Below are 13273 nucleotides of genomic sequence, written 5' to 3'. Positions count from 1 at the left end.
CAAATAAATATCTGACATTTAGATATAAAACAGAAATGGAATAGAGAAACTCACAAAAAAGCAAAGAGATGACTCACTTAAAGACAAACCTAGGGTCTTAGAGTCACATACAATGTAAGAACATGGTATATATATATCTGTGTTGGTTTCAGGGGTCTTCTTACCCAACTTTGGAAAAACTATTAAGTATTCAGCATTGCACTGAGGACACGCCACTCTGGCTGTACTGTTTCCTCTTTGTTTTTCATCCACCCAGCGCTGTAGACAAGCCTGGTGAACCCACTTCGTAGATCCTCTGCATCTGCATGGTCTCACCCATTCAGCTGTTCTATCATCTTCATCAGTGGCAAAACACACCCAGCAACTTCTGTACATTAAGAGAGAAAACAATGATGTTAACACTCCAGCCTCCTCTTCACTGCAGCTCCACTTAATGGGATGAGCCTACCATGTTATATTATAGAACCTTTAATTCTATCTTAAAAGACCGAGGGGAAAATAACCAACACATTTCCAGTAGAGTAGCTTCTCCTTTTTTCTGTTTTTTCCTTGTGTTCTGCAGTGTTGTGTTTTCTGAATTTTGTTTTTACATAACTTCCTCAATCTTTCTAGTAATTTTTCACCTTCTCTAATGAACCAGAATGCAAAGAGACAATCCTCAAGCTGCTTTTATAAGACCTAATAATACTTGAGGAGTGGTAAGTACAGGAATATGTGAAATTCAGCGTATCTCCCATTTCAACAACATTAATCTCTTAACCTCTTGAACTTGGAGAACAAAAGTATTACACAAATGATTTCACATATGGTCTCATTCAGTTTTCACCTGAGAGAGAGAAAAAATCCAGTCATTTCTCTTTTTGGTAAAGTATGACTATAAGAGAGAAAGATGATTAAATTTAAAAGCACAAAGGAAAGAATAGATGAAGACATCAGGATAAATTGGTTTTGGATAGTGAGATATTATAGGTATGAGTGGCTTTCCTTTTTTCTGGGAATTAAATTATATTTATTATATTTGAAACCTAGAAGTCTCAAGTCTGGGATGCCTATATTATAAAAAGAATCTTTATTGAGATGGTTAATTTTTAAACTTCTTCCTATTTTGCTCTGAAGGGTGCTTCATGAACTCTAATTTGTTCTTGTGGAATTAGGTTGCAATTCCTTATTTTTTCCTCCCTATTGACACAAGTTTTGACATCTATTTCCATTAGGGCAAATATTACAATTTAACTCAATGACACCATTCACTCCCTTCTACTACCACTGCACAAGAGGAAAACAACTGCTAATTAAAGCTTGTCACCTACTGTACATTTTTAATTAGATAAGTTGGCTTCTGTTACAATAACTAGCTTAACTATGCTTAGTGGGAAAGACTTATATAGTCAGGTACTGTAGATAAGTCTCCAGTCTTTGTAGATCAACATGAATTTTAATTGCATGCACCAATTAAAACTTCTTAGAATAGGGGGAAAAACTGAACTGAATACATGGTAACAATATCCAAAATTTTACTTAGCTTTCAAAATCAGTCAGATTTCATATGACCTAGCTAGGTAAAACTGGAGGGAGGTAGCATTTGTTTAAGCATGCTTGACTCTCTGATTCACCTCAGCCAAGCTGTCTGGGCCCTCGTGCTATCTTATGGTTAAACAGAAATGTCTCCTCCTCCACTTTATTTTGTTTAACTTTATTGTGGTAAAATATACATAACATAGAACTGAATACTTCAACCGTTTTTAAGACTACAATTCAGTAGCACTGAGTCGTTCACACTGCTGTCCAACCATCACTACTACCTGTGATTTGACTGGGTATAAACCAGTTTTTTCCATAAAATTTCAGTTGACAAGTATAGAGCAAATATCCCAGTTATTTGTGGAATTAGTATATATATTGGAGAAGGCAATGGCACCCCACTCCAGTACTCTTGCCTGGAAAATCCCATGGAGGGAGGAGCCTGGTGGGCTGCAGTCCACGGGGTTGCTGAGGTTTGGACACAACTGAGTGACTTCACTTTCACTTTTCACTTTCATGCATTGGAGAAGGAAATGGCAACCCACTCCAGTGTTCTTGCCTGGAGAATCCCAGGGACGGGGGAGCCTGGTGGGCTGCCGTCTATGGGGTCGCACAGAGTCAGACACGACTGACATGACTTAGCAGCAGTAGTATATATATTTCCCCATAACCAAGGTAATTTTGTAAATATATTTGTATACCGCTGACAGAATGAAATGTATTATTTTGGTAACAAAATATAGGCAGAAATATCTAGAAACTAGACTTCTAAGTTCTTTTAAGTTTTTCATATCAACAATGGAACATATATGTAGCTAAATTAAATGAATCTTAAATTAGGCCAATTTCCAGTCATCAGGAAAAAACAAAATGTAAAAGTATTAATTAGGTTGAACCAAATGAAACTGCCTATATTTATGTGTTTAACTTTAATTTAAATGGAAGTTTCATATATCAGTCTAATGGGAATATTTGTATAGCTATAATCCCTACAAATTCTAGATAAGAATAAGCCTATTTCTGCACCACCACCACCCCCTCAATTAATATGAAAAATTTTGAACTTTATTCCTAACACCCAGATTCTATCATTTTGCTACATATTCTTTCACCAATCTTATTTTTTGATGCATTTCAAAATTTCAGACATTAGTGCACTTCACCCCTAACACATTTACGGTTTTACTTTTTAGAAGGTACTCGGGTCAGAGGCACTTCTGGATTTTTTTCTAATTTTACAGCTGTGGTAGATAAGATAGTTGAACCACGATTTACAGTGAACTTATTAGGTACATTGTTTAATTCATAGTGATAGTATACAGCTTAAAAATTTGGATTTTTAAGCTAATGCTTGTTAGAGATTAACTGAAATTATTCTATAGAGTGGATACTTAGAAAAGAACCCTTATTGATAACAATATGCCCAAAAGGTTTGCTGATTTTCAACATCTACCAACTTACCACATACATTTTCCATTTAGTCTAATCACTTAACATTACATCTGTTGATGGTCATCTGAGATCAAATAGTATTGCCCACAATATGTAAATTTCTAACACCACCAAATTACTGCATCTAAAAATTATAATTTAGATGTAAATAAGCATGAAATCAAGACTTATAGTCTTTATAGTACAAAACAAGCAAGCAACTGAAAACTAAAGAAATTGCCAGTAACATACACTGTGCATCACTGATTCCATGTAGTTTCACTGGTTCCATGAAGCTGCATAAACAAAATAAATGGAAGATTGTACCCATCTGGAAAACTCTGTAAATTAATTCGGACTACATCTAGTAGATATAAGATATTTAAAGTTCCAGTGAAATTACCACAGGTATATCCTTCCCTATTTTAAGAAGGATCAATCTGGATAGATCAGAGGCGGCTTCAGGAAGGCCTGACAGTAGAAGTTTGCAGGAGCAAGTGATTTTATCATAGGGATTCTCAAAACACAGTTCTCTGAGATGAGCAGTTCAGAATCACTAGGAAACCTGCAAATTCTCTGGCTCTACTCCAGACCTAGTAAATAAGAAACTCAAGAGGAAGAGGGCCTAGAAATCTGTGTTTTAACAAACCCTCAAGGTGACATGATATTAAATAAAGTTTGGGAACAACTAGTACAGAAAAATGGCAGGTTAAAAAAAAAGCAAAGAGACTGCAGAAAGCAAACTGTGTGAAAGGGATAATTATTGGACTTACGAAATAATAGCTTCTGATGAGTACATATTTTTAATACAAATAACAGTACAGAAAATGTTAAGTTCTAAAGAATTTATTAACTGATACACCACCTTAATAGGTTTATGAGTTTAACCTACATGATATGGAAAGAACATTAGTCTGTGAAATAAGGGCCAGGTATGTGGGAAATTAACTTAAAGAGTATAAAAATGGTCACATGGGCAGACAGCCTATAAGACAGTTATTAGTCTTTAGGGCTGGAAATCAGGGGAGGGAACAATGTCTGTATAGAAATCTTTTCTTCCCTCATTAAAAAAAAAAACAACAAACTTATAATAGTCTGACCAGGAATATCACCTAAGAAGGTCTTATAATTATGCTTTCACTCTTGGCTTCCCCATACCCTACTCCCTCCTTGATGCAATCTATTTCAGTTATATATTCCCCAATTCCTTTCCTTCTTCCATTTAAGGAGAAAAGAGGTTGTTTGAAAATGATGGGTTTATAGTTTCTCAAGATCTTAGGAAAATAGAAATTTGTGGTTTAATGTACAGCATGATTTCTCTTTTTTAGGAGCAAAAAGTATCCCGCACTTTTTAAGGAAAATCACTCTTCCCTCCAGCATCAGCCATGTGTGTGGTTTCTTTAGGCAGTTACTCCCACATCCCCAGCTCCAGGAAGAGTAATCCTTAGATTGGTTTAAGGGGAGTATCCCACGTCCTAGATTACAGTGACGAGTCTGGGCCCATAAAGCTGGTTTTATTAGAGTGTACTTCAGAATTTTTGCTGGGAAAGTTGGTACACAGACTTTCTTTTCCACTGGGCTTGAAGGCAGGAAAAATGAGGAGCTAAATGAGAGTCTGAGGCTTTGCTGCCAGGAAAGCCACAACGTGGAGCCTAAAGAACCCAGAGGAAGCTAAAAGATAGAAACTGATGACTTTGTCTGAGACATGGATCAAGCTGTGCTTAAAGCTAAATATACCCTTGCACTGTTCACTTACATAAACCCATAGTTGTTTTTTTTTTCCTGGTTTAACCTGTTTGGGGCAGATCTTTCAGGTGTAACCCAAACAATCTTGTTATAGAGTGTGAGAAATTAGAAATAAAGAGATAGCCCTGAACAATTATATGATGTGAACTCCTAAACAGCTTTTATAATAACACACAGGTATTTTTGTCAATGGCTTTATTTCCTACTGACCAGACTTGAGCAGGAAAGACTTAAATAAATCTGATTTCCACTGCCAAGTACTCTGAGTTGTGCAAGTTTGTCTGTTTCTCACACAGAGCAAAAATACACTCCTGATTCTGGCTATTAGATCAGGTCATTTCTTAGAAACAGCCAACAAAGATAAAACCAAACACTTTGAAATTAAAAATTCTTACTGACAGTGCTATAATATTTCCATTGCAGGATCAATTAACTATAATTCTACTTTAAGTTATATTTTAATGTTATAATTTATGGGATGGCAATTTTAATACCCTTAAAACTAAGAACAACTGCTCTGAGGCACACCTCCTCTCCACCCCCCTCCCCCATTATTATCTTAATAAATTTGAGCATTGGATTTTAATAATTTTAAAAAAAGTGAGAACAATTGGCTATTTGCCATTTCAAAAGAAAAAGCCAAAAACTTTTCAAGTCCACACCCAAGGAGAGGTTGTAATTTCTGACAAAACTCTAATTAAGAGCTTCTCTTTGAGTCATTTCCTACCCTTGTTCTCTTCAATCCTCCATCTCTCAGAAAGCAGCGATCAGTGTGATGTACAAGCATCATCTGAGAACTTGCTAGAAACGCAGATTTTCAGGTCCCACCCAAGACCTGCAGAATCAGAAACTTTGATGGGACCCCACATTACATTAAAAAAATTATTTATTTTAAATTTCTTCAAAAATTATTTTTCTTTTTTGATTGGTAGAACATATAAAATTTCCATCTTAACTATCTTTAAGTGCACAATTCAGTGGCATTAAACACATTTACAGGTTGTGCTACCACTACCGCCACCCATTCCCATATAACTCTTTTCATCTGGTAAAACAAATTCTGTTCTTATTAAACTCCCCAAGCCCCTGACAGTTACCCTTATATTTTCTGTCTTTATAACTTCGACTACTCTAAGAACCTCACACAAGTGGAATCAACCAGTATTCGTCTTTTTATGTCTTCCAGGTTCATCCATATTGTAGCAGCTAATTTGCAGATTATCTTTCCTTTTTGAGGCTGAATACTATTCTACTGTATGTATACATACCATATTTGCTTATCTCAGTCATAGATAGTAGGGCTGCTCCCAGGTTTTAGTTATTGTGAATAATGCTGTTATGAACCTGGGTGTACAAGTATTTCTTTGTGATCCAGTTTTTAATTTTTTTTGGATATATACCCAGAAGTGAAATTGCTAAATCATATAGTATTTCTATTTTTAACTTTTTGAGGAGTCATCAATGTTGTATTTTAACAAACCCTTCATGTGATTGATTGTGAGACCTAAAGTTTGAGAACCTCTGCTTTGGTCATTCTTCCTTTTTCCATATTTCTTCCCTTTGTAAATTTTCTCAACTCACCATAATATAAAAACGAAATCTGATTTTATATTCAATGTGAATGGTTTTTAATTTAAAAAGTAAACAAAATGTTTCAGATCTTTCTTTATTCTAAAGGAAAAAAGCTAGCTAAATTTGGGAAAAAGATTTTGTGAGTTCAGGATATTCTAACTGGTTAAAGAATTTGGGCTTTGGAGCCAGATTGTTTGAGTTCAAATTCCCTACTTACTGCTTATTTTAGGTTTAATGACAGTCTCTTTCAGGACTTCTTTAAGTCAGGGGGTTCTTAATCTGGGGTCCACAAAAAATTTATGGGGTTAGTAAGTTTGGATGGGGAAAAAAATAACATTTTTAAAATTTTCACTAATCACTGAATGATATTCAATTTTCTTTCAATTATGAATCTAAGTAAATCATAGTAATATCAGCAGTACAGCAATTAGAAATTAGAACAGTGATCAGTAATTTTCATATTATAGCTGTCCAGATCCCCAAATAACATTTAACCCATCACTAATCTGAAATTAATTATCAAGAGTCACCAATAATAGATCTTGCATTTGTGTTAAAGCTCCTATTACTACATCAGATTTTTAATATTTTGTCAGGTGTATTTCTACATAATTGGTTCATTTCTGACCTACCTATTTTGTTTTATTCTTTCAAAACATTCTGAGAAGGAACTCATATGCATAACTAAACTTCCAAAGTAGTCCTCAGGATAAAAAAAGGTTTTATGTTAAAATTCCCTATTGTTGAACCTCCCCTACTCTGTTGGTAGGAATTAAATTGGTGCAGCCACTATGGAAAACGGTATAGAGGGTCCTCAAAATACTAAAAACAGAGTTGACTTATGATCCAGCAATCCCACTCCTGGGTATGTTTCCTGACAAAACCATAATTTAAAAAAGATACATGTACCCTTATGTTCATTGCAGCACTATTTACAATAGCCAAGACATGGAAATAACCTAAATGTCTACTGACAGATGAATGGATAAAGATGTGATAGGTGTACACATGTACATGGACACACACATACACATCAATAGATAGTTTCTCACTGGCACATAAATTGACTAGTATGGTTACCTATGAATACTATTCAGCCATAAAAAATGAAACAATGCCATTTGCAGCAACATGGATGGACTGAGATTATCATACTAAGTAAGTCAGAAAGAGAAAGACAAATACCATAATAACATCACTTACATGTGGAATCTAAAATGACACAAATGAATTTACCTATAAAAAAAGTAGAAACAGACTCAGACATAGAGAACAGACTTGTGGTTGCCAAGGGGGAGGGATGCATTAGGAGTCTGGGACTAGCAGATGCAAACTGATATATATTCAGAGTGGATAAACAATAAGACCCTACTGTACAGTACGGGGAACTATGTTCAGTAATCTGTGACAGGCCACAGCAGAGAAGAAAAAGGAGACTATGTAGGTGTGTGGCTCAGCCACTCTGCTGAACATCAGAAATTAACACAACATTGTAAATTAACTATACTTCAGTAAAGTAAATTAAAAAAAGATTCTCTATTGTAAAGGATTAAACAAGTGATTTTGAAACAGCTCAATTGCCTGGCATATATATAACCACCAAATGAACAGTAGCAATAATGGCATGGATAGACAAGAAAGATGCTATCAACTTTATAGCTATGCCTAGATTTTATGGATGCATTTTCTTACCTAAATTAGCTCATAAAGTAGTTTTGCCTGGCACCCTGGTATTCAGTGGGAAAAGTCCTGGATTCCTAACCATTCTTTAGTTTTTCAGTAGGCCAGCACCATTGCATAAGATATTCATTCAAATCCACATTTCACTTTCTTCCATCCTTTTTTTTTTTCCTTCCACTAGGTTTTGTAAATGCTGCTTGCTTGCTGATATCAGCAATTCACACTCACAATTTATAATACTTCCACACCTTTCTGCCAGCCAAGCTGAGGCTCATTGGTTTACAGATTAAAAGGAGGTCTAGGAATTATCACAACTGGTTCAGAGATCAAAGAACAAATCACTATTATACTATGAAGACATGAGAAAGAACTAAAGTAGACAACTCTAAAGTCTATTACTTATTCCTTAAAATAAATGTATGGCCTTATTGGTACTGGTAATATCACTGATCTATATGCATAACATGCCTCTCTTTATTTAAAAAAAGTTAATTCTATGTGGTTTTAAATTTAAATTCAAACATTTTCCAATTATAAGTCCTTCCTGATAGCAAAACTTATAAACAGTTTGAGGAATACATATCTAGTTTGTCTTAAATCTAAGTGTATTCAAGATTTCTCCAAGATTAACTTGAACGTACTAAGTATGTTCACTATTTGATGTCAGAAGAAATACATTTAAGGAACTTACAGTCTAGTTAAGGAACAAATATATGCATAGAAGAATCACATAAAAACAACCATACAGAGCATTAAGTGTCCAGCTAATACAGAAATGTGATGATGACCATAAGAAACACAGGATGAAACAGCTGAGAAGGTTTCATGAAAAGGCAGAACTACAATTGAGATGACAATTAGCTAATGAAAAGAACAAGGGTATCTGAAGTAAGAAAGCAGCATAACCAAGCTTAGAGACAGAAATGAGCATGGACCATGAGAAAACCAATGTAGTTGGAGCAGAAAAGTTTTAAAATAAAGCTAGATATTACAAACCAGTTGGGAAAGGATGGATGACAAAGGTAACCTACTTCATAGGGTTCATATGTGACTAAACCAGTTTATATGGTTAAGTTAATTATTTAAAAAGTACATGGGGAAAAAAGGGGAGCAAACTTTACTTATCAATAGAATACTTTTTCACTGGCACATAAATTAACCAGTATGGTTATCTAATAAAACAGCTGACAGTAAAGTCTGTCTTTGCAGATTTAGACTGCAGGTGTTTATCTTGGATTATCAGAAAGATCTGGAAACTCTGCCCTAGAGATTACTTTGATGAAAAATGGAGGGTAGCAGAAGAGAAGAGTTCTAGAATACAGGAGTGAGAGGAATGAAACAGGCTTTAAATTGTTATTGTTGCTATTATATTTGGTGTCTTACCAATGTATTTGCATGAATGTTTTAAGGAAAGAGAACATGTCCTTAATTCAAAACATGTTTAGCAAACCATGCTCTGGTTAATGTGAGGAATGCCTAAATTTAACAATGGAAAAAAACTGCAAATTGCTTGCTTTGTCTCAGGATTAAAAGTATCACATCCTATGTATTCTTAAACAAAAACTATACCATCAAGACTAAAAACCTCTTTATATGTCTGTCCACCCAAGTGGAATAGAAGTTAAAAAGTATCTGAATTTATCAAAGAGCTACCACAATTATTAATACATTATGAAAGAGGGGAAGAGAAATATACCACAGTGAAAGCAATCATTTATTGAGCATATATTCATGCCATGCTCTTTATCTTGGCTCTTCATAAAGTCTGCAAACATAATTATTTCCCCCCTTAAATAAGGAAACAAAAGCCCAGAAAGGTTAAACAGTCTGCCCAAGGCTTCATGGTTAAATAGAAAGGCATGAATGCAACCTAGGCCTCAACTCTAAAACATCAGATTTTTGTAAATTATATGCCATAAAAAAATAAAATCAGCTTTTTTCACTGCACCATGCTGCCTTATGGATAGTGTATTCTGAGAAAATTTTCCATTTCTCATTTTTAAGGAAATTATGGTTAGTGCAAGTCATTATGTGTTTCATTTTTGCTAGGGTACCTTTAAGCAGCCATAAGGAGCTTTCACTAGAAATCTAAACCTCTTCCAGTGTACCCTAACGTGCCATATAAATGTTACCACCTCTCATCTTATAACTATGGCATATAAGGAACTGGGAGACATGTATGTATATACGGTAATGTAAACAACTGCTATAGGAGTCTGGAGAAGAGTGGGAAATATTTCTGGCTGAAATAGTCAGAAAGGCTTTATAAATGAGGCAGAAAGTAAACTGGATCTTGAAGAGTGAGTAGAATTTTGAAAGACAAGATGCTGAAAAGAATACAGGACAGTGTGCATATCAAGCTGGCCTGGACAAAAGATGTATACTCACGTACTCATTTTTAAACAGAAGCAGAGCTTTAAGAAGGTAGCTAGTGCCAGCCATGTATTCTGTATCTTAAACATAATAGAGAGCATAATAAATATGACTATGGAGGGTCTGACTGGAAAAGGTCAGTTTTCTGTCTAATCCCAAAGAAAGGCAATGACAAAGAATGCTCAAACTACCGCACAATTGCACTCATCTCACAGGCAAGTAAAGTAATGCTCAAAATTCTCCAAGCCAGGCTTCAGCAATACGTGAACCGTGAACTTCCAGATATTCAACCTGGTTTTAGAAATGGCAGAGGAACCAGAGATCAAATTGCCAATATCCGCTGGATCATTGAAAAAGCAAGAGTTCCAGAAAAACATCTATTTCTGCTTTATTGACTATGCCAAAGCCTTTGACAGTATGGATCACAATAAACTGTGGAAAATTCTGAAAGAGATGGGAATACCAGACCACCTGATCTGCCTCTTGAGAAATCTATATGCAGGTCAGGAAGCAACAGTTAGAACTGGACATGGAACAACAGACTCGTTCCAAATAGGAAAAGGAGTACGTCAAGGCTGTATATTGTCACCCTGCTTATTTAACTTCTATGCAGAGTACATCATAAGAAACACTGGGCTGGAAGAAGCACAAGCTGGAATCAAGATTGCCGGGAGAAATATCAATAACGTCAGATATGCAGATGACACCACCCTTATGGCAGAAAGTGAAGAGGAACTAAAGAGCCTCTTGATGAAAGTGAAAGAGGAGAGCGAAAAAGTTGACTTAAAGCTCAACATTCACAAAATGAAGATCATGGCATCCCGTCCCATCACTTCATGGCAAATAGAAGGGGAAACAGTGGAAACAATGTCAGACTTTATTTCTGGGGGCTCCAAAATCACTGCAGATGGTGATTGCAGCCATGAAATTAAAAGACGCTTACTCCTTGGAAGAAAGGTTATGACCAACCTAGATAGCATATTGAAAAGCGGAGACATTACTTTGCCAACAAAGGTCCGTCTAGTCAAGGCTATGGTTTTTCCAGTGGTCATGCATGTATGGACGTAAGACTTGGACTGTAAAGAAAGCTGAGTGCCGAAGAATTGATGCTTTTGAACTGTGGTGTTGGAGAAGACTCTTGAGAGTCCCTTGGACTGCAAGGAGATCCAACCAGTCCATTCTAAAGGAGATTGATCCTGGGTGTTCTTTGGAAGGAATGATGCTAAAGCTGAAACTCCAGTACTCTGGCCACCTCATGCAAAGAGTTGACTCATTGGAAAAGACCCTGATGCTGGGAGAGATTGTGGGCAGGAGGAGAAGGGGACGACAGAGGATGAGATGGCTGGATGGCATCACGGACTCGATGGACGTGAGTCTGAGTGAACTCCGGGAGTTGGTGATGGACAGGGAGGCCTGGCGTGCTGCAATTCATGGGGTCGCAAAGAGTTGGACACGACTGAGCGACTGAACTGAACTGAACTGATGGAGGGTCTTGAAGGCCAAGTTAAAAAATTTTGAACTTAAGCTTAGTAAGCAATAAAAAAATACAGGTTTTGAACAAATGAGATATTTGTAAAATGGTGCTTCAGCAAGATTATTGTAAGCACTGCTATGTCATAAATAGTGAAAAGACGGCGTGGTTCAACAGCGTTGCCAATGTACATTCCCCTTCTCAAGAAATGGAACAGTTTCTGCTCTCAGTGAACTCCCACTTGAATGTGCATGGTGGTGGTGGTAAAGGCTCTGAGACACGGGATTGATGCATTGAAAAAAAATTACAATTAAGAGCGATGTACTATAATGAGTTCTATTGAAATAGAGATTCTTTGGAAATTTTGGAAGAAGTAACTCACTGCCTGAAGGAGATGTACAAAGCTTTAAAGTGATGTTTGAACTGAATTCTAAAGATGGTTCAGAGTCAGCCAGGTGTCAAAAGGGAGGAAGGACTCTAAAGCAAAAAATAAGATGCAGAGCAGGATATATTCAGAGGACAATGAAGTGCAGTACAGAAGAGTATGGTTAAAGTAGGTTAGGGCTGGATTAATAGAGCTAAGTCTCTTCACAAAGTCTTGATAGAATTTATCCTATTGGCAATGTAGAGACTGGCATGTTTTAAAGCATGGGAATGACATGATTATAATTGTGCTCTAGTCAATTCTGGTACCACTCTGTAAGTCAAACTGGAAGAGAAAAACTGGAGTCAGATAAAGAAGAATCCATAGTATTTGATAAGCAGGTGGATTTAGAGGGGGAAAAAAGCAAAAAGCAAAAAAAAAAAAAGATGTAGGTTTTATGGCTGGTGGATTAGAAGAATGGGCCAGAAATTGGGAAGCCAAGATAAGTAAAAGCCAGGGAAATGGCAGTTGTTTAGCTTTAGACAGGTGAAGACACTAGTAATACCGTGTATACACAAATGGAACTGTCTACTGGGCAGCCGGAGAGCAGGCACTAAAATGCAGGAAAGAGGCCAAGAATAAAAACAGACATTTGGGAGTCATTCAAAGGTGAAAGTGAGATGGTAAGTGATGAAAGTGTCTACTTTTTGAAGAATAAGTGCTGAGAATTGAACCATACTTAGGTGATTGAAGAGAGTAAGGATAAGGTGATATGTAAGAGGGGTAAAAAGTAAGACAGACAAATAATGTAGTAGACTAGAACACAGTTTCAAGTTAGGGAGTGGAGGTCACCAGTTTCAGCTTCATTACATACATGTCAAGGACATGAGGACAAAGAAAAAAGTCATTAGGTTTACCGATTAAGAAATTATTAGTAGCATTTAATATACTTTTAGTAGAGCTACGGATAAGAAAGGTGGATGAAAATCAAATTGTAACAAGGTAATAAGAATCTAAATATCACTAGAGTAGTTCAGTTCAGTTGCTCAGTCATGTCTGACACTTTGAAACCCAATGGACTGCAGCATGCCAGACCTCCCTGTCCATCCTCAACT

At 36.2% G+C, this 13273-nt stretch overlaps 1 protein-coding gene across 1 annotated transcript in view; it reads right to left on the bottom strand.

Annotated features, from left to right (window-relative positions):
- MARCHF5 (membrane associated ring-CH-type finger 5) overlaps positions 1 to 13273 on the bottom strand; it is a 54406-nt gene that overhangs the window by 35177 nt on the left and 5956 nt on the right. Inside the window, exon 2 of the mRNA XM_040254524.1 lies at positions 165 to 367. Within this exon, the coding sequence (XP_040110458.1) occupies positions 165 to 367 (203 nt within the window). The remainder of the gene's footprint in view (positions 1 to 164; positions 368 to 13273) is intronic.

Source organism: Oryx dammah, unplaced genomic scaffold, assembly GCF_014754425.2.
Source record: "Oryx dammah isolate SB20612 unplaced genomic scaffold, SCBI_Odam_1.1 HiC_scaffold_14, whole genome shotgun sequence".
NCBI lineage: Eukaryota > Metazoa > Chordata > Mammalia > Artiodactyla > Bovidae > Oryx > Oryx dammah.
The sequence above is the reverse complement of the archived record's forward strand: the minus strand, read 5'-3'. Positions and strand labels throughout refer to the sequence as shown.